General features: G+C 34.2%; 1 protein-coding gene across 1 annotated transcript in view; it reads right to left on the bottom strand.

The window, feature by feature from the left end:
- LOC110024825 (TVP38/TMEM64 family membrane protein slr0305-like) overlaps window positions 1–22,640 on the bottom strand; it is a 78,256-nt gene that overhangs the window by 19,473 nt on the left and 36,143 nt on the right. The window contains exon 5 of the mRNA XM_020724995.1: window positions 10,476–10,562. Within this exon, the coding sequence (XP_020580654.1) occupies window positions 10,476–10,562 (87 nt within the window). The remainder of the gene's footprint in view (window positions 1–10,475; window positions 10,563–22,640) is intronic.

The raw sequence follows: 22,640 nt of genomic DNA, 5'->3' as shown, positions 1-22,640 counted from the left end.
GTATAAGCTGAAGTTCCCATGCGGCATAATTCTTTCCCGTAAATCTGATAGCTAAGATTTTAGAAGACATTTTAAATAGAATTTTTGTTAATCAAATTCAACCAAAAAATCAAAGAAAGCCAAGATATCTAAATAAAATATCCAAATTGTTGATCTTAAATCAACGTGAAAAGGGCTCGGTCAGAAAAGACGAATCGCGGCAAAAAAGGGATCACAGCAGACGTGGATGAGCAGGCGAACAGGAATTGCCGTGAGCAGGCGTGGAAAAGGGAAAAGGACTCGCGGGATGAGCAGCAGTATCGTGGCAAAGCGGAAACGAACAGACAGATCGCGACAGAAAACAAAAGCGGATCGCGACAGAAAACAAACGTGGATCTCGGGGATCCAGCTTGGCAGAGGAGCAGCGGTTTTCCTGAGACTCCGACGAAGGTGGACAACATTGCCGCAGAACTCAAGCAAGGACAAGAACGAACGCTCCCGACGAGGAAACGGTCGAAGATGTCGGTGAAGATAACAAAGAGACCAATCAAAGTCGAAGATTGGCTCGCGGCAGAACTAAAACAAAGCGTACGAAGAAGCTGCAGAACTCAAAGACAAGTACGAGCACTTCGGCGAGGAAGCAGTCAAACTATAGCAAAAACTAAAATTCCAAAGATTCAGACTGATGAAATCTCTGATACCATCATGTTAATATTTCGAGCAAATAGGTTGAATGTCTTTTCCTTTGGTTTCATTCCAATAAATAATAGTCTGTACAATACATTTTAGGTACATAATATTTTGTATAATCTAATTTAAGTAACTTAATGAATACATATTCCTAATATAAATATTCAGCTAAAAGGAAAGAATTCGTGCAAATATAATATTTCCTTCATTGCAGCATTGTGAAGAAGAAAACCCTTTATTGTCTGATTTCATTTATTCCTACTTGATAATATGGACGAGATAGAGTTTGACATTTTTCAGGAACTAACAAAAAGCCTATAAATTTTTCCCTCCATCACTCTATGCATGTTCTAATTATGTGCAACATTTATACAACATATAAATGATCATCAAAAGAAGTTAGGAGGCAGATTTAATTACATAATTGGAAATATTCAAACATTGCTAGTGTTAAGAGAAGTGGTTGAGAGTATAACGACCATAAATTTGTCAAGATTTGAATACATTCTAAATAGTTCACAAAAACCGGATGTAAGAAATTGCATGCAAAGACCTATGGTCTATTCCAAATAAATAAAAATTCAATTCTAATGCTGTGTTTTAGATTTCCCTCTTGATAAATTTATAAGGCATACTTTCAGCATTGAAGGTAGATTGTTTGCCTTAATGAGAAACATTTGAACCTCAAGATTTGCTTGTTAATTCTTATATAGAAGAGATTTTTATTACAATTGTTAAGCTAGCATATTATTTTTGAATACCTACAATTTTGAGAGTGACATGTTATATGAAATGATATTTGGAAAATAAATGTTAAGCAAAGGTTTCTAGTTTGATAGAACAGCAAGCCAACTTCAGATGATATATAGATGACAAATGCCAAATACTAATAAGTTAGTGCCTGATCTCTTCAATGACTACTTCGATCGATGCTACCTCACTTAAGGATTGAGACCTGTGCACCCCAAGGAGTTAATGCAGCAAAAGCAACTAATCAAGCCAAATTAACCCGCAAATGCTGATTTGCCATTAGGATAATTGAAAAAAAATCAAGTCAGGCCACAATAATACATTTTCGATTTGTTTTACTTTTTATCAAATTTACATGTTTTTTACTTTATTTATTTTATTAAGTTTAATTATCCTATCTAGATGATAATAATAGGCTTGAATTTAAATATTTTTCAGGATTAGATTTGATTTTAACTAGGTTAATATTTGAACTTTGAATTTAAACTATTTATCAATATCCTTGTAACTTTATTTTTATAAAATGGATTCATGGTTTGTATTCTAATTTGACCATTGATAAAGAAAATTATTTTGTGAAGCCAATTGAGTTATATTTAGATCCAAATTATTTATAAATAGTTCGAAGTTAAGTATACCGAGTTTCTTCTTATCCTTTCCATAAATGAGTTTCACAAAAGCTTAACCAAAATCTAATTCATGTAACCACTAGCCACTAGATCATTGGAAGAAGTCATGATAATGAAGCTTAGTTCGCTGTATTATAGAGCCCATTAATTTGTCAATGTTGATTGTACAAGCTTCAAAAGCGAACTTGATAAAGCTACAACCTCTTTTAAGGCTATAAACTTAAAATAACGATACAAAGAATCAGCATGTCATATTTTGATGGGGATTGATGTTTCCAGCAAAGTAAACGGGCATGCTAAGTTAGCATCATCATCATGGCCACCACTAGCTATATCCCAACTAATTATTAAGGGTAGCATTATTAATGCTGGTTCTACACATAAGAAGTCTAATCTTCAGACAACTCATTCATTTGAATCATACTAGAATTTACGAAAGAAATTAACAACCTCAAACACATCCTCGGCACAAGTGCGACAAAATGAGTCCATTGAAGTTCTGCTAAAACTTAAGTAACATGGAAGATAAAAAATGTTCATATGTGTTGACCAAAATAAAAGATGTAAGCTATTAATTCATGGTGTTAGTAATACAAATATCATTACAATGGCACTTTTTAAAAATCAACTTACCGCTGCACTGCAACATAAACCTTTCAATGCAGCCTGGGTGAAAAAAAGCTTGCTATCGATAATTTAAGGTGTCTAGTGCCCATCCAATTTAAGAAGATATTTTACCTCCTTAGTAGACCATGGTTAAATAATCAACATTTGGTCCATTATAGAGAAGCTTATGTTAATATGCATAAAGAAGCTAACATAAACTCATTCCCTATAAGCCTGTTGTGAAGACTGTAAAGCTTATTCTCAAAATAGAGTCTAAAACTCATTATGAGACAAAATATAGGTTGCAAATCCTAGCTTGAAGAGAAATCATAAAATATAGGTTGCAAATCCTTAGGTATCATAATTACTTATGAACATATTTTTAAAAATTGAAAAGATTTTGAGTTAATTAAAAATTGCAATATATTGAGTCAATTCAAATCTACCTTAGATCAATATTGAGTTAAGAAAAAGCTCGAGTCGAATAAAACACAGATGTTTTATGTGTAAGTTTGAGTAAAAGTTCAAAATAGTCACCCGAATATTAAGATGTGTCCAATTTAGTCACAGAGTTTTAGAATACACCAATTTAGTCTCAGACTATTAAAATGTGCTCCAAATTGATACTAAATCATATTTTTCGTTAAATTTAACGGTGGTTTATTTGAATTAAATGGTATTTTTATCTTTTATTTAATTATTCAAAAAAATGTGTGGTTTGTAAATAATTTGTAAATAAATTTCTTTTTGAAAAGTTATAATTTTTAATTTGCATTAATAAATATTTTCACAAGTTAGCATTTTATTTCAAATGAAAAATTTTAAAATAATCAAGAATTATGCAATAAAAGTTCACTCACTCTAAAATTATATGAATTACTCGATTTAATTGAACTTTTTATTGTAAAATAATTTATTAGAGAATATGTTTTGAAATAATTAAAATTAACTTGAAAAACTAATTAATTAATTTAATTTACGTTTAAAATAATTTGTATATGAATTACAAATTTATGTGATTGATAGAATTACCCTTAGTGAGTTTAATTCATGAATTTTGCAAATAGATGGAATTACTCTTCAAAGCGTGAAAGAAACTGTTAATTTAACAGAAAAAATAATTTAGGACCAATTTGGAGCACCATTTGACATTCTGAGAATAAATTTGAACATTTTAAAATTCAAGGACTAAATTGGACACTTCTTAATTATCGAGGGGATAATTTGGGCTATTACTCATTTAAGTTTAGTACAAGTAGCTCAAATTCAAAACTTTATTAGTTTTAATACTGATAATGAAGATATGTTATTAACATATATAAAGCTAGAGAATAATGCATGGGTGAAGAAATGGTAGTAGCTCCAAAGAGATAAAAGCTAGTGTGATGATGGTCGAAAAATTGCAGACTTGGAGAGAGCACAAGGTGTGTGGCAGCCATTGAGGATCAACAACTGACTCATCTGTGCTTGGTCAAATCTATTGTCATAGCTACCAAATTTGCCAACATAATCATCTCGTCGCACGAAACATCGAATTAGTGGGTGTCGTTCTAAAGCGCTATATTTGTTAACATTTTGTTGTCCTACAAGAATTTAAAAAAAAATGATATTGAGCTCCAAGGCATGACAAAATGGAGGTGAAACTTCATCAGAGTAGAAGAAGATGGTGCAAAAGAGGAAGAAATGGAGGTTCTCCTTGGCAATGAAGAGGGAGGCTTCGATGATTTATATGGGCTAATGACTTCAAAGAGTAGAAGCATAAGCAAGGGACATCATGCATGTGGTCAAAGAGAAACTTGCGTCAGTGAACTAAATTGGTTCACAAGCAAAGAAGATGGTATCAAAGAAATGAGCTTGTGTGAAATGACAATAACACAAGTTTGTGCACGGTTCTAAGCAAATAATGAATTGATATATAGTAAGGGTGGTGCAATAAAAATGAGATAATTCCATTAAAGAAAATGAATCAGAGAGCTGGAGAGACAATAAGAAATTAGACAACAAATGACACGAATAAATGAGGTAAGTAGAATACAGAAAACAAGGACAATGTTAGGAAATAATTTTAGAGTGGGCAAAAATAACTCCAATATCAATTAATTGTACCAATAAATTGATTTCATTACAATGCATAAGTCCCTTTTATAAAAATAATAATATAAGATTGAAATTGATATCAAATGTATCTTTATCCAAACTAACATTAAATCATCCAAACGAGTAATTAGCATAAATAGATCTAATGAACAAAAAATCCAATTTAAATAAAAAGAGATTCTAAAACCTAATTTATTATATAGTATCACTTCTAGTATCGAATAACTGCATATGGTTGAAATGACCTAAACACAATTATCCCAAGCAAATGTTTGATATGTAGAAAAACCTCCTAAATCACAAAAAACCTCACTTGCTCTATCTAATATAGTTGGCTCATTACTTGCACATGTTTTCAAGTTCCTCAAAAGAACTAAAAACTATGTTACTTGTTGTTCTAGCGCCCATCTATAAAATTGACAACTAAGGAAGGCCTGACATGAGAAGGGGCATTTGGATTCTCAATAAAGTTAATCTCAATTGAGGTATAATCAAATAGTTTAAGAAAACATATACTAGAGCTAATAATCTTATTAGTTGTTTGTTTTTATATTTTATTTAAGTAAAGTAATGTTATTTATTATAAGTGGTGTTTGATATGATATTACCTGTCACAATAACATTAGTAATCAAGTTTTAAAAAATTTATATAAAGTCCGAATTGGATGCAATCTTGATTGCCTTAAGCTTAATGGTTTAAAAGAAAGGGTGATACAAGAAAGATAGTAACGCCATTAATTATTATAAATAGCATATCATCTTATGCAGAAGATGACATTAAGCCAAACACAACATTTGAAGGATGGCATTGCTATCTGAATATTGGTATCTTGATACTCATAAAATCTGAATAACATTGAACCAATAGATTCTTAGTTTTATCAACAATTGTCAATAGCAACACTAGTTATGGAACCATTTTATACAAGTTCGTGAGCTTTAAAAAAAAAAATTACATTGGAGATGGTGGGGTCAAGATATGCAAGCTGACAGGATGGACAAAGTTTGGTTAATTCAGGTATGCATTCAGCTCGGCCTTCAGAAGCATATCTCCTTCTTCAACATCATAATTTGAGGGAAGAAATGCATTCAGCTCAACCTGTCTCCTCCCCCACAAAAGGCAAGTAATACAGAGGGCTCAATTATGTTAAAAATGCTATGCTCGTGACATCAATTATGGTGATGCACCTTTGTGCTTGTTTTCTATACCCATTTGTTAGAGCTCAAGCAACCAAGAGAAGAAATGCATGATTCAAAAGTGAGAATTCTTCTTGAATCCAATGATCATGAACTCAGGATAATAAGATGAACCTAGTGAAATTATGACAAGAAAAAAATTATTGAGATTGATGTGGGTGCAGGGGCATCATGTCACATGTAAGACACAAAGATAGAAGAAGAGCCAAGATCTCAAGCCCTTGAAAATGGATTGCACTAGCCTGAAGCATCATCATGGGCAAATCAAGAGATTAATTTTTTTATGATGATGGCATCAACCTCGATGAATCACTAATTGGTTGGAAGAAGGCTGAAACAATAGTGTCCCACGAATTATTTATCTCTGCACATCACTCTCTCTCCTTCCTCTTGCCCACCTTTTTTATTTTTTCAATGCCACCTTCCTAATTGTACCCACAACAAGTGCTCACTCTTCTAGAAACTCCTACCCACCAAATAGACAGAGAGGGAGCCTTGGTCCACTATCTCTTTCAAAGGCACCCATAAGCTAAAATAGCCGCAAGTAAGAGCATGGTACAAACACGTTTGTAATAACCAGTTTTAAAAAACCAACTAATTTTTTTTTAAAATGTACCCAAATTTTGCATCTATCATATTTCAACCGAGTCAATTTTATAAAATGAGTCAAATTGATTAATTCGATATAGACTCTATATATAAATTTTGAATGGGTTGGAAGATATAAAATTATGAAGTTATAAGTTTAATTAATTTAAACTAACCCTTAATTATCCCTCCTTAATCTTGGCTTCTTGTTCCCAGCCGACTCACTTGTGAGATATAGCGCTTATTTCGATCAAATGTTTCGTTACTCCGGAGTCTTCGAATCTCTCTCCCATCTCCCTCGACTTCGCCTGCATGAAGCTCTCTCTCGATTCCTTCTCCTCCCGAAAGTTACTGCAAGACCCTACATATTGGCAGAGTCGTGATATGAAAGAGGCAAGGAGCCCACCGAGTTCCACAGCTCGAGGTTTAAGCTTTGGAGACAAAATCAGTGAGTACGAAACTCTTTTCCACGCTATTTGAGACATTCATTTTCTACCTCACACTTCCATTTTGAGAATTATTATTACTTATGCATCTTTTTCATTTATGGTCGCCTTAGCGAAGACAAAGTTCTGTCGGAAGCGAAAAAGTTGGTTTGTGGGTTTTCATAAAGGCTTCTAGCATGAGATCAGCAAAGTTAAGGGAGGAGAGTAAACAAAGATAGGAATAAGAGAAAAATATTTTGGCAAGATCGAAGAAGGTTGGGTTTTGCCAAGAAGCCCTTTAAGGTAAGTTTTGGCAAATGAATTAGATTTTTGTTAAATCATGATATGAGTCGAAATTTCATGAAATTCTAAGATATTTACAAAGTCCAAATTATTTACTCGAGGTGGCGAGCGTGTGGAAGCTTGTCCTAGGAAGGCTCTGTAAATTCAAATAAATTAATTCTATGCTAAGAAGAATAATTCAATTAACGGAAATTACTTGAATCTTAAAGTTTAATATTTATTCTATAGATTATCAATATCAACATAAATTTTATCGTAATGCCCAGCTAGTTACTGAAAATTGTGAATGTAACGTGACAACTGAGGTGAGAAAATATATTCCTAAATTTCACTATTCTTCTTTATCTCAAAATGTATATTTGATTCAATGTATGCTCTAGTTTAGTTAGATCCTTCATATTGTTAGACAAGAAAGATATGCATGATAAGCACAGTAAGAAAAAGAGAAAACAAGATTAAAGAAAGATCGAAGATAGTTGGGTTTTGCTGTGAAGTCGATTTTTAAGGTATGTTTTGGTAAATGAGTTATACTTTTGTTAAATCGCAATATGGGCTGAAATTTCATTCAATTTTTAGATATTTACAAATTTCAGATTATTTACTCAAGATAACGAGCTCAAGGCGAGCGTGTGGAAGCTAATTGTAGGACGATTTCGTTAATTCAGGTAAATTAATTCTATGCCAAGAAGAATAATTTGATTAATTAATATTGTTTGAATCTTAAAGTTTGATTTTTGTTCTATAAATTATTAAAATAAACAAAAAGGTTATCGCAACGCCTAGCTGGTTATTGAAAATTGAGAATATAATATGATAACTAAGGTGAATAATTAGATTTCTAAATTTTATTATTATTTTTTTATTTCAAAATGTATTTTAACTCCATATATGCTCTAATTTAATTAGAACTTTCATATTGTCATGCAGGAAAGATATGCATGAGAAACACGATAGAAAAAGATGTGCATGATATAAAAGATATGTATGAGATAAAAGATACAAATGATATGAAAGATATGCACCAGAAAAGATATATGCATCAAATGAGAGATGCATGATGATTAATTGCACAGTAGAGTATGCATATAAGTAGATGAATGAAGATGTCTCAGAAGAATGTATCTTATAAAAAATAAAATAGTTTCTATTTGAATGTTTATATGTGCATGTTAAGAGGAGTCAGCCCCTAATTGTATAAGCAGAAGACGTAAGTGTACTCGCGCATGTATTTTTTTATACCACCCCAAACAATCGTGATGTTTATATCACTAACCATTGTGCTGACATGAGAATATTGGTCGAGCGAGTAGACAGAGCTTACCTCCCCAGACATTTGTGACGATTGGATCACAAACCACTATGTCAATGAGAGATTATCGGCCAAGGGCAGGTATAAGTATTTTCTCCTTAGATAATTGTGATATTCAGATCGCTAACGGTTATGTTGACAAGATAATATCGATCAGAGGTGTGTTAAGTTTTGTTTAAGGTGATTCTCAAAGAGACAGATGTGTACATAAAGAGTATAAAATAAAAGTAAAGTAAATGCATATAAAAGATTAGAGCAATTTCATTGAGTAAAAGTCATTGATACATGCATTAGTATATTCAAAAATTTTGTATAGAAAAATGAAAGATAAGCATATTCCAAGATTTCTTATAGAGATATGAAAGTCAAGCATGCATATTAATTTCCTCGAATTACTGTAATTTAGAGGTATGATTACTACTGGTTATTTTTAGATAACGCATTATGATGTTTAAATATTTTTTAGGTTTTAAGTTGTTGAATAAGATGAATAAAAGAGTAAATGTGTACATGAGACGAGAACAATAACCAAAAAGATAAAAACTATGGCTTGTTAATTATATTGATTTCTTTAATAGCTTTTATGAATATTTGTATAATAAACTGTTAGTGATAAAATTAAAATAACAAAAAAAATTATTTTCTCCATCTGACCGTCTGTTCTTGTCTTAGTTAATTACAAGCTCTGGGCTAAGTCATGATAATATTATACAAAAGTATGAGTCATTGCCAATTTGCCTCAAGCTAGCGAGAGACTGAAAAATTAATTTGAGCACATTTAAGGATCAGTTCGTATAGTTCAAGGTTGTAAGATTTTCATTAAAATGCACAAGCCCATCTATGGGACAGCTGAGTAAGTAAGGACCGATTCAAGCACCTATGTGATGGACGTATAAAACTAATCACAATTCAATCTCCTAGAGCTGCAATAAGATCTATGTACGCTTCAAAAGTAGTGCTATGAAAAATCAAGGGTTTTTACAAGACAAAAAAGAACTTGTTTGATAATTGAATAAATATAAAAAAAAGGCAATAGATAGAGCTGCCTAATATAACAGGTACTTCCCCATAATGGCGCAAAATATTCTACGATCTGATTTTGCAAAGTCCAGGTTTATTAGAATATTAAAAATATAAGATCCATTCAAATTGAACTTTCATCAGCATGATATAAGTTTGTATTCTAAAGCTTCATTTGGTAACCTTACTATTGCCGGTTGCAGCACCCTAAACAGCAAAAGCATCTTTATAGTTGTTTCTGCAATAGTAGTGAGAAAAAACTCATTTGTATGAAAGCTAAAAAGCAACTTTTAATGATATTTTAGATAGCTCCAGGAAAAAAGCTCCCATGGATCTTAGTTTTCCTGTCTCTTTAAATAATTACCAATTTAACCTATTTATGTAAACACTAAGGTTTTGATTAGCATTGTTGTGTTGAGCAATATGAAGTGCTAATGTACTTTTTTCAGTTATTCTTTTAAATAACATCACTGTTACAACAGTTTTTAAACAGAAGAAAAAACCAAAACTCTTATGGCATTTTAAACAGCATTTCTTTACACGAGTTTACAAACCAGTTATCTATTCAACACTTGCATAGCACACCATAGATCTATCTAACAAAGCACAAAACAGCAAAAAATAACATGTAAAACAAATCCAAAATTGAATGAGTTTGCCCTTGCATAACAAGATATATCAGCACGTAAAATTAATCATTATAAGGATAAACATTTAACTACAGTTAACCAACGAAAAAGACAAACCAATTAAACTTGGGTAAAAATTTCCATAATCCAAAAAATTTTCTTTTTTATGGGCATCAATCAAGATCTAGCCGGGAAGAATAACTGCCTGCTATAACAGCCAGTAAACGGGAGGACAAGCAATGAAGCTCCAAACCTTAAAACCGGATCTCTGGATTGCAATGGCAACTGCCTGAAACTTTGGGTAATCCTTCAGCTTGGAGATAACGTAAGGCCTTCCAATCTGCAAAGCAATAATTCTAAGAAATAAAACAGATGGTATAAAAAGGCATAACTCCATTTTTCAATAAATAATAATATATGAATGAATCTCAAAGATCCCAAACTACCATTAATCAATCAACATCACTGGAATAGCCAAATTTTCAAACCACCACAACCACAATGCCACTACCACTACCTATTGACAAACAAAAACCAAAACAATATCTGCAAACAAAATGCAAGACTTGCACTTGTCCATAGCTCAATTTGTTGATGCCTCACACAAACTCAGTGCACGTCCATGCGCTTCACCAATGCTGAAAATTTCTAACTCTTAGCGTCAACTCGGTTCATTGGCATTCTCATGCGCACTCTTGCACTTTGCCTGCATTTTCACCAACACTCCTTCAGTTCCCTCTGCACCCTATAATACCCAAAATGGCCAAAAGGTAATTTTAAATTTATTTTTAATTATACCTCATTTTTTGCACCTCTTGAAAACCACCAATTTTTTTTTATAAATATCTAAATTTTAGTTCGATTAATTTGACAAATAACAGAAAGGGAAAAAAGTTTGGATGATGGAAAAACGTTTTGAGGTAAAAGCATAAATTGAAGTTTGATATGCTAAATTGAGTTTAATTTAAGAATTTCATTTAAATAAATGAAATTGATTTTTTGCTAGACTGTTTATTTAAGGTTGCTAGCTTGGGGCAAGACTAAAGAAGACTCGTGGTGAGGCTGCCTTGATAATCCAGGTGAATTATACAATAGCTGAAATAATTAGTAGATTTTTATAGAACTAATGTTTTGTCATCGTGTATAATGCCTTTGCATTTAAAGTTTCTTATATATTGGACATATTTGATTTAAATGAAAGAGAACAATTCATGTACATAATTACATGTTATTTCCAGCATTATAACATGTTCACATAAATAAAAAATTGATTATAAATGTTAATTATTACCTGTCACATTATATTTCTTATGCATACTAATATAGTGTTGGGTTGATTCGAAGAAGAAAGGGGTGGGTTACTTGTACGGGTGCTTGCGTGGGTAATTGACGCCAAAGGAGCCGAAGGAGAAGTCAAAAGAGGTGAGGTTCCGTGTGAGAACCGAACCGCAAGGAGATGAGTGAGGCCCTAGCCGATCAAAGGAAGAAAGAGGAGAGGAGGGAGCTCATGTGCGTGGGGGTAGGAGTCGGGTTTCGAGAGCAGAGAGGATGAGGCGTAAAGGAAAAGAGCCTACATACACAGCAACGTACAATCCTGAACGATCAAGCCGCAGGAGAAGGGAGAAGGAAGAGTCTGCGAGCCAAAGCTAAGGTGAGTTTTAAATACTTTAATTTAATAATTTAATAAAAAAACTTTTTTTTTTAAGAAAAGCCCAATGACTGATTTTATTGAAATAGAAAAGATACAGAAAGGTTGTATGAGAGGGTCCAATAGAGGCACCCTACTCATACGATACCAAGTACAGTAATACCCAAAAGAAACAGATAGACTCAATAAAAATATAAAATAAATTTAAAAACATGCAGAAAACAAAAGCTAGGGACGAACCAGTTTAGTCATGCCTCTTGCTCTAGTTTTAGGAGCGAAGCCAGATAACAAACTTTGAAGTGTCGTGGGGATTAACCAAGGTATCATCCATTAAATTTCCAAGTTGGAATGTGCCCCCAACCTTCTTCTTCCTCCGAGAAGTGTAAACTTGTCATTTTTCATTAGAAGACTGGCACTTGTGGTCCTCGGTCTGATTTAGAACCTCAATAGAATGAAAGACATTCGTTGCCACAGCGATAGGTTCCAGTGTATGCGAAGTGTGAACTGTCACCTCTGCACCTGATGCTTCCTGAATAGGGACATTATCTAGGGACATTATAGGGACATTATCTGTTGTAGTATGGTCAGGAGAAGGGTTCCTAGAGGCAGACACCAACTCTTGTCTTGTGGTGATTCCCTCCTCGGGTTGGCTGTCAATCAGGTTTGCTGGGAGCGCGTTCAGACACGTGGGGTGCACTAACAATATGTTCTTGCTTTTGACTATTGGTTCTCAACTGTAGCTGCAATATGAAACATTTCTCTTGCGTGTGTCCAAACATTTTGCAGCGTTTGCTGTAGTAAGGTTTTGTTTCATAATGATATTTTATCAATAATCATTGTGAGCAGAGTCAAACCAGACTTCTACATCTGGTAGTGTATCTTTCAATCAAAATCCTTGCAATAGAGGGCCTTGAAAAATGGACTGTGAGTAAATCTACCTGTGAAGGTTTTCCAAGGATAGTCTCAATTTCATATAAGATAGGTGGGTCAAAAAATTGAAGTTTGAGTTCAGGTAATGAGAACCAGATAAGTGCAATTGGGGGTTCTTGACTGGGATCAAAATCAGGGGTCCATTTGAGCAATTTCATACGTTTGCCCTTGATTGTGATGAATTTCTTTGAGAAAATCCTTATGCAGTCTTTTTCTATACTCAATTGTATCATAACATGTCTTCCATCGAAATGACCCACGTGCCAAGCCCCAATTAGTTTGAAATCTTCAAAAAACTTTCTGATAGTCTCCATCTTAGGGCAACCTAATTGAAACTTCCCAATACCTAATTGAAACTTTCCAACTAGAATAAATTTGTATTTTCATGCACGAGTTGAAATTTCACAGTCAGAGAAGAATATTGCTGGTTTGCTCGCGGTTCACACACTTTTTTCTCTACTTTTTTTATGAGATTGCAATCTTCATATTCTGCGACAAAATCATGGTACATCTGCGAGAATATCGGACTTTCTGCGAGGTGGAAATGGGAGCTGCATTTGTGAACCATTGTAGCATAGGGTGGTTTGGCGGGGTTATCACCGGCGAGGGCGGCAGCATAGGAAAGCCCCAAGGCCATTACCGCGGCCAGTGCCAACAAAAAATGCAAAGCCCGGCTCTGTCGCAGACAACACAGCTGTCGAGCAGAAGCAGGGCCTGTAGATCGAGCTTTGAAGAGGATATCATCAGCAAGTCGGAGTGTGGAGTAGGCTAGCTGCAGCAGATCGAAGCACTGTAGAGGCTACTGGCAGCAGGTCAAAGCGTTGATGCGACGCTTCGAAACCAAGCAAAAAAAAAGGTTTAATACGTACTTATAATTTTTTTTTTCAATCAACCTAATAGTCTTTCTAGATTATGATTAAAACCTAACATGGCACTGATACCACTTTTTAGATTATGATTAGAACATAAATGTGTGTGTGTGTGTGTACATATATGTATATATATGTATATTTTTTTTAGAAAGCCCAAAGGCTAATATATTAAAACAAAATAAGGACGCTTCGTTTGATTTTTTTTCCTCTTTGTTGGTTGGGATAAAAACCTAACTTAAGCTCGATGTTTCTCTCGTCGTTCGACTCTCACATCAAACGAAGCGTCACATCAACGCTTTGACCTGCTGCCAGTAGCCTCTCTAGTGCTTCGATCTGCTGTAGCTAGCCTACTCCACACTCCGACCTGTTGCTGGCATCCTCTTCAGAGCTCGATCTATATACTTTTTTTTTAAAAAACCCAAAGGCTAATATATTAAAAGGAAATAAGGATACATAAAGATTGTGTGGAATGACCCACGCATGGCACCCTTCCCCCATGATAACCATTAAATACAAAAGGTTCCAAAAAAAAAGAGAAAATACAGAAAAATACAAGAAACCTAAATAAAAAAACAAAAAATGCCAAAAAAACGTAGTATCAGGTAGCTAGGGAGCGACCAAATTTTCCTTTCCCTATACCTCTAGTTCTAGGAAATGAGCTAGATAATAAATTGGTAAGATGAGTGTCATTGCCAGTAGTGACCAAAGTATCATCCAATAAGTTTCCAAGCTCGAGTCGGCCTCCAGTCTTCTTATTCCTCCTGGAATAAACCTGTCATTCTTCATCCGAATAGTGGCTCGCCTGATCAGTGGATTAGTTTAATGTCGGACATGTGTAGGATGTTGAACATTAGAAGTAACTGGTTGTACCAGTTGATCTTTGATTGAATCAAAAAAGCACTCTCGTATGTCTTGGCATGTAAGTGAGTCTTCTTCAATAACAGTGAGTGGTATAATCACTTTTGAATTTGTACTTGTAGTATGATGTTCTTCATCAGGAACTGCGATGTTGGGTAAAGGATCGGTTTACACCTTCTCAGCAAGGATGGTAGGTGGCTGATCTTTAGTGATATCCAAAATTTGTCCTGTGGTAGTTTTCTCTCCAGATGGAACAGATATATCAAGAGTAGTGGGATTAGATCCAACCTTATTCACTTGATCTTTAGATTTCAAATTAAGACGAAACTTATGACATTTATTAAGTGTATGCCCAAACATCTTACAATGAGAACAGTAAGGCGGTCTATTCTCCATGACGATTTGTTGCCAATAACCATTATGAGTTGTGCCCAACCAGACTTCAGTAACATCAGGTAAATTAATATCTCTTTCCACAAATATTCGATCACAGAAGGTCTGGTTACGTTGAAAGTCGGTAGATCTAGCTTTATAGGGTCCTCAAGCATGGCCCCAATAAAGTCAAGAACCTGATGATGAAAAAATAAAAAAAGGCAGCTTGAGACCTGGTAGACTGAACCATACCGGTACAGTATGAGGTTCATGATTAGGGTCAAAATCAGAAGACCACTTGAGTAACTTCATTAATTTATCAGCAATACTGAGATATTTTTTGAAGAAAATCCAAATATAGTCTTCCATCACGGATATATTAGTTTATTAGTTAAGTGTAAAAATTTAAGTGCATTGATTTCAATCTATAAAAATTTCACTTTTATATCGAAGAAAGATTGACAACAGCAATAAGGTTAGAATTTTATTTTGAAAGTAATTTGTACAAACTAATATTATTTATTATTAATATTAATGTAATGATTAAACTTAATTTAAGTACTTAAAATTTCAGTTAAAATAATGTAATACATCAAAAATTAATAATTATATTAAAATATAACTAAGTAAATTGATAATTAAATATTTCATATTTTATAGTTGTTAATTTGAAAGAATTGGTACAAGTCCCAGAGCAAGCAAGAATCGCTCGAAAGCATAGTAAATACTTATACTTTTAAATTATAGTAACATTAATTTATCGTATCTTTGATTCGCTCTGTGACTTAGATTTTATTCGCTCTTAAATTTCATTTTGATCATATTGAGAGTACGTCACCGATAATTGCATATTATTTAAATTCATATTTTAGGTTGTTGAATGGTACACTAACAATAAAACTTATTATTTGGATTGTTTGCATGTCCTTGGCTATGATGAGCATCTCTTTAAGGTACTAGTGAGAAAATATTTAGGTATTCGTGCACGTAAATGAAAAAAGATATTGATATTGAATTACCTTAAGCAGTAAAATTTTTTATGGTGCTCCTGTAACGACTGTATACAGATTAAAAGTAAAATTGATATATAAATGATATAGTTGACTATTTTAAATAATAGTAGACAATACAAATCGTTAAACGCTATATAATTTTATACTGTTTAATTGGCATGGATATTGTCTCTCTTTTCATTGAATTATTATAGTTTAGGATTATGAGTATTCACTAGTTTTATTTAGCTAACTGTTATTTTTAAATAACTTTTCAAGTTTAATTAATTTATTAAAAAATGAACAATTGACGAAAAAAATGTTTATCGATGTCGTGGACAACTAGAACTGAGGTAAAATTTAATTTTATTGCTTTAATTCATTTTTTTAACAGCTCTTTCATTATTAAAATGTTAGTTATAGAAATTTAATGTTTACCGTAAGAATGTCTGTACCCGCTTTGGTTATTTCCAAACACTAGGTCGGGTGGTGACACGTTTACTAAGACTAAACCATTTAAAACAACTCTCTCTAATCTTGTTTGCCACTGGAGTTGTTTGCCACTGGAGCTACAAGCTACACCAACTCTTTCACAAATATATTCATTTCGCATTTTGTCTCTAAGTGTAAAGTCATTCCACCTAAGCCTTCTCATCTCAGCAACACTTAATTTGGTATTATGTTTCTCTTTCATAGACTAACATTTTGCTTCATAAAGCATTGAAAGTTTCACCAACAGTTTATAAATTTTCCTTTTTAAGTCTAAGCGATACTTTTCCATCACACAATAGGTTGAAAGCCTTCCCTCCACTTCAACCATCCAACTTGAATTTTACTAATATACTAATAGTCTATATCACCAATCTATATCACCATCACTTTGAACAATAGACCCGAGATATCTAAAACGTTAACTCATTTTAATGATTTGATCACTCATTATTACAACTGTCACTTGATCTACTACCACTCAAATTATATTTCATGTATTCGGTTTTAGATCTACTCTCAAACGAATGTCATTAGACTCAAAAGTAGTCCTCCATTGATACCGGAGTTAACCCAAACCACAATAGACATAGAAATTATTGTTGAAATTCAAAAGAGATTACAAAAGCAACACTTGAACCAACAAAATAACAACAAGAAAATAAATGACAGGCAAAACTCTGGGGGAGGATGAAGATGAGGGGGTGGTCAGATAGCATCTGGAGGGGCTGGTTGATAGTTGTGGGTGTAGTGTGAAGCTTGGAAGGGCTGGTCGGAAGCCCTGGATGGTGGAACAAAAAGCCGACAGCAGCAGGGAGGCAAGAGAAACGATTTCGGAAACTGGCTGGAAGGCTGGTGGAGGGAGGTAGTAATGCTGGAGGGAAGTGGGCGGCGGTTGGGAAGCTGGAGGAGGCAGAAAACAGAAAATAGAAAAATGTGGTGGTCGGCTGCAGAGAGATACAACGACTGGGAGCAACGAGGGAGGATGTGGAAAGGGATAGGATGAAGAAAATCACCACCTCGAAAAAGAGATACAGCCAGAGCACCACCTGCTCCCTCGGGTACAACCCTCGAAGCGGAAAATGGGCGTCAATAGTTATCCTGACAGAAATCTAAAAATTGGAATTAATCAGCAAGAAAAAATACACATATTTAATAGCTAATAGATAAAATAGGAAGGGGAAGCTTCGCCTTTTGGGCCAAAATCAAAAAGGAAGGAGGAAAAAGCGGCAAACAAGAAATAGGGAAGGCTTTGTTGGTACTTCCTGCCCCTTAGGAGTGGAAGATGGGTCGGCCCAACCTCCTGCTGGACCGAAATACTCCAAGTTGAACAAATTGGCCGATTCAGCTATTCTATCAATGCCCGATCAGTTAGCTCAACTTTGCTCACGAGTGTTCCTCGAAGCCCTACATCAGTTTTCAAGGGTTGGAGGAGTTTTGAATCCATTTGTCAAAGCTTCCAGTTCTTGTTAGTGATCCTAGCAGCACCTGGATTGCAGTATCAGTTGCATTGTCTCCCAAAGCATTGGAGAAGTTTTCTCTAATTCTGAGCATACTTCCATAACGATTTGCTCTCATAGATTCCTTCCATTAAACTGAACTGAGCCTGCATGTCTCGCCTATGTTGTTGAATACACTTGAAGTAGTCCACGAGCAGTTTGACCTGATTTGAAGTGAGGGCACGGTGGTAGCCATGGTGGCAAGATGTAGATTGTGATATCCTAAAGTGCCCTCTATCGTGCATGTCCCGTGTCTGACACTAGTGTCTCAATCCCAACATCCCCATCATCACCAAAACTGGCCGATGTTGCTCTGCTGACAAGGGCTCCTACGATCTGGAGCTCCACTGAAGGAAGTAGGATGATATGTTGGCTATCCTAGGTGAAAGAATATAGGTTTTTAAATCTGTTGTGTTACGTCCTCCGGTCAATTTGCCATGGTTTCCACAACAAAATATGGTTAACATGCATGGGGACTACGTCAGACGACACCTAATCTTGTAGCTGGCTCCTAATCGAAAACTTCACTAGGCCCCTCTGGTCAAAGCTTTCTTCAGTCGCGTCAAAGAATATGACTAATAGTGCCTTTGAGCCATCTGTGTAGATGTCACATTCTTATTGTTTCCTTCATCAATGATAAAACTGCATACCTTCTCATTCACCTTGCAACGGAGGCAGGAGACTGCGGCCCCCAACATTAGCAAGAGGGCCATTCTAATATCCAAAACCTTTCTACTCCCACAGTTTTAACTACTACTCTGCTAATAATTCATACTTGTTGTCAAAATTGAGAACCAATTGATTTACCTCATGATCTTGAGACTATTGTGACTACCTTTCCGGCACTTACAAATTTGGACTCTCATATGATTCCCGATTTTGGAAGTCCCAACTCCCCCCTCTAATTACTGAAAACAAAAATAATCTTGTTAATTTGCAACTTGATGACACCATTGATGGTTTTAATGAGAGCATTATGGGTAACTACACTATAGTGGATAGAAAATTTCCTACTATTTACGAGGCAAGATTTTAAAAAAGGGAAAACCAAAAAACAAAATGGCACTATCCTATTCTCATCAAGCTTCAAGCAAGGTGGACTTAATGAGCTATTTTGATTGTTTTCTAGTACAATTTGCTGGTTAACCTTTTGACTTTTTTCTTTATGCATCTAATCAGTTGTATTTCCGTTTTACTTTGGAACTTGTCCTCGTTATGCTCTCTTCATTATCATATAACTATTTTACATTAAAAAAAATGCAACAATAGAAAAATGCAAGAAAAAAATAAATAAAATAAATAAATGCTCAAGTGCCTGCTTTAAGGTGTAGTCCTCGCATGGGCTTTTGAAGGGATAATTTAAACACCAAAATTAATATCTACTTTAAAAAAAAAATCAAAAAGACCAACTTTGATTGCATAACATTTTCATTTATTTATGTTTCAGAGTTTATGCTTTCCATCTCTCACATTTACCGCAGAAGCATTCATTTGGCTTCAGTTTTTCAAATTATTTTGATAGTAATCAATTGCTATGATACTAAGTTGTAGATGGGCATATACCCATTCTGAATATACCTAGACCAAAATATGCTGCAAATTGAAGTTAAAGATATCAACGTGTGGTCTACAAAGAGATTCAAAAGCAGATATATGATTTTTTAAAGGGTTTAAATAACCACCAATCCCAATAACCACTTTAATACTCTGAATTACGGAGACTTTAAAAGTCTATAAATTGGCATCTATACTGTTGCACTCGATTGAATGGTAGGGTGTTTTGTGTGTTTCATCTTCTCATAGTTACTGTATATATGCTACTAAGATATTCACTTCTAAGCATTCTAAGTGAAAACAAATAAGGGGTTAAGTAATTAACTTTGGTTCCAATTATGATCGAAAAAAATAAGTACCTGAACTAATTCAAACAGAAGCTGGTAGTAGCTGACAAATTTGTTTTAACATAATAAATTCGTTTGAACTTGTACTAGTAATAAATTATGCGTAAGCTTCTGTGGTGATTAAAATACCTAACCCATGTTTTATTCGGTTAGTAATTTCAGGTTTTTGATCTTATATGAAATTGATACTGGTATCAGGCAAGCATTTAACTATTATGGCGTAAACACTGGAACAAAAACTAAGGGATATCAGTCTCAAAAAGTAAAATACGAGTTTTTAACCAACTTTAAAGGACTGAAGCAGATTGGCTGGTTGCCTTAAGTTTAGGTTGGTTCTCCAGTTGTTACGAGTCAAAGTGACAGCCTAGTAATAACTTACAGATAATGACAAAAAGTATATATATACATACTAATTGTATATAATAAGAGTAAGTAGCATAAATGACTATTTAAAATGGATGTGTGACAACTAGAAAGTGTAGATTGAGTGCTGATTGGGGAGAGTGGAAGATATTAAAACTTAGGTATATAAAATAAATTTAAGTGGTTTGGACGGATATAACAAAGAATGGAAAAATCACTCATAACAAATATATCAAAATTAACTTTGAATTTTTAAGAAGGAAGAGGTGTGGCTCGAAGATAACATAAATAAAAATTGTATAAAAAGAAGTATGAATAATAGGTTTAGCACCTCATGCAGCATTTAGCAAAAATAATTGTATAATTATAATGCTTAAAATCAATCTCAAGTAGTTGGGATAAAACTAATGATGATGTTTTAAACTTATTATCAACTTACTTATTACAAAGTTAATAATCTCTCACAGCCCATTCATGTTATTTGATTAAATGTATACAACAAACCAATTTGACAAAAAACATAAAAAGGTAACCAAAACATCTTACAGAAGTACGCTACATATAAAACCGGCAATCTATCAATTGCCTCTTTGAAAAAAGGGATAAAAAGGTTTTCCTTGGTGCATTAGTTGGCACTGTTACCAAGATTTATATTCATAACCTCTAATAGTACGGAAAAAAATAATTAAAAAAATTAATAACCTCCTGTCACAATGGAGCAACCTACCATCGCTTCATGCCCATCCCAATTTCTAAATATCTCCTTTCCAAACGGCAAAAGTGCAACGTTGCCATGTTGTGCACTAGCTGGTATCTCTCCCTGCCAGACCATTGTCGGTAGCATCACTCACAATGCACAACACCATGCACAAGAAAGACCACAGAGATGGATCACGCCTTCCTCTTCTTTGCTCTGATTGGAGGTATACTTTTGCTCATCTCATGTTCATAGTCGAGCTCGTTCTTTTTCATGGATCACTATTAGGGGATATTCTGCATTTCCCATTTAACTCAGTCTCTTTAGATCCCACCTTCTACAAAGACCTCCCAAGATCTTGTATGATTTCCCAATGAGATCGCCACCTCCTTCTCAGGAAGCCCCTAATTGCCTCTACTTTCCTTCCCAGTGGTGGCACCTCCTGCCCCTTAACCTTGCTCTCAATTGTGAACGTTGTTTATGGTTTGAACGCTATGCATGTTTTCCCTCTCCTCCCAATAATTCTCATCATTACCGAACTCAGCAACTCAAAAAAATAAAAAGCCTTCATCTTTTCAGAGCAAATTTACTTTCCTCTTTATCTATAAGGTGATTTATGTGCATGCTAAACCTATCACCCGCTCACTTATTAGTTAATTATATATGACAGTTTCATTTGGTTTACATCTAGTTGGTGGCTATTCTATTAGACTTCTTAACCCTCGGCATATCATAAGACTTAAAGCAAATTACATTACTCTTCTCACAATGTTCATAAAATATTAGCGGCCTCCTGATGTGCATGTTAAAATAATCTCTTTAAAATCTCCTGTCAATGACTTGGATGAATTCATTTGTACTACTTCAATCAGTGTATTTTTTCCCCTTAATTTCAATTTTTTCGTTGTTTTTACAGGCATGCTACCACAAGTCATCTTGCTAAGCCCTCTATATCTAGTGTCTTGATGAACTTAATGTAATAGCCCCTTTCATAAAAAAGCGTAGAGTAGGTTTTTGTGATCTAGATATTACAAAATGTGGAATTTAAAAGCTTTCCACAATATTGCTCCTCTTATCATATTTGCTGACATAAATTTTCTGAATATTTCAAGGTTCACCTTAAGCTAAAATATCCTAAATTTCACATGCAGGCCCTTCCCCTAATGCTCTTAATTTTCCTCCTGCCCTTGTGGTAAAAGATCCCCATCATCCATTCAGGTATATTCCCAAGTCTTAGAGTCACAATCATATTCTCTCCCAAAGAAAATGCTTAAAATTTTGGTGCCAGCTAACCCCTAAGTATTTGTCACTCAATATTATCACTGAAAATATAAAGCAAGTTCTTAAAATGCCTCAACCTCATCCAATTTGTGAAAAAAATGATGAATATTTATCACAATAGTTTTATAAATTTGACTGAAACATTCAAAGCATCAGCTAAGAGATTCCGTGTTTTTTATACTAGAAATACAAGAATAAAAAGAAAATATATCTTTAGCAACTCTCATTCACTCAGAAGATTTGAATATATGCTTTGTACTTTTTGTGTGTTAATGTTTTTTTTTTCTTTTTTTTATATTATTTATTTACTTATTCATTTTGCTTTTGCATTTCTTTGTAAATGGCCTATTATACTCATATCAATATCCATTAAAATAGTTTATAAAGATGAAAATAACAAAAAAAATGCTTTAATGAGATTGATGCAGGAACAGGGACAAGAGTGGGATCACCCGCAGCGGGAAAGCGGGAGCAGGTTAAACCGAGCTGCCTGGGGGCGAAAATTTGACGGGGTGG

This window comes from Phalaenopsis equestris, unplaced genomic scaffold (genome assembly GCF_001263595.1).
Source record: "Phalaenopsis equestris unplaced genomic scaffold, ASM126359v1 Scaffold000276, whole genome shotgun sequence".
Classification (NCBI taxonomy): Eukaryota; Viridiplantae; Streptophyta; class Magnoliopsida; order Asparagales; family Orchidaceae; genus Phalaenopsis; species Phalaenopsis equestris.
Note: the sequence above shows the minus strand (reverse complement) of the source record. Positions and strands in the feature narration are given on the sequence as shown.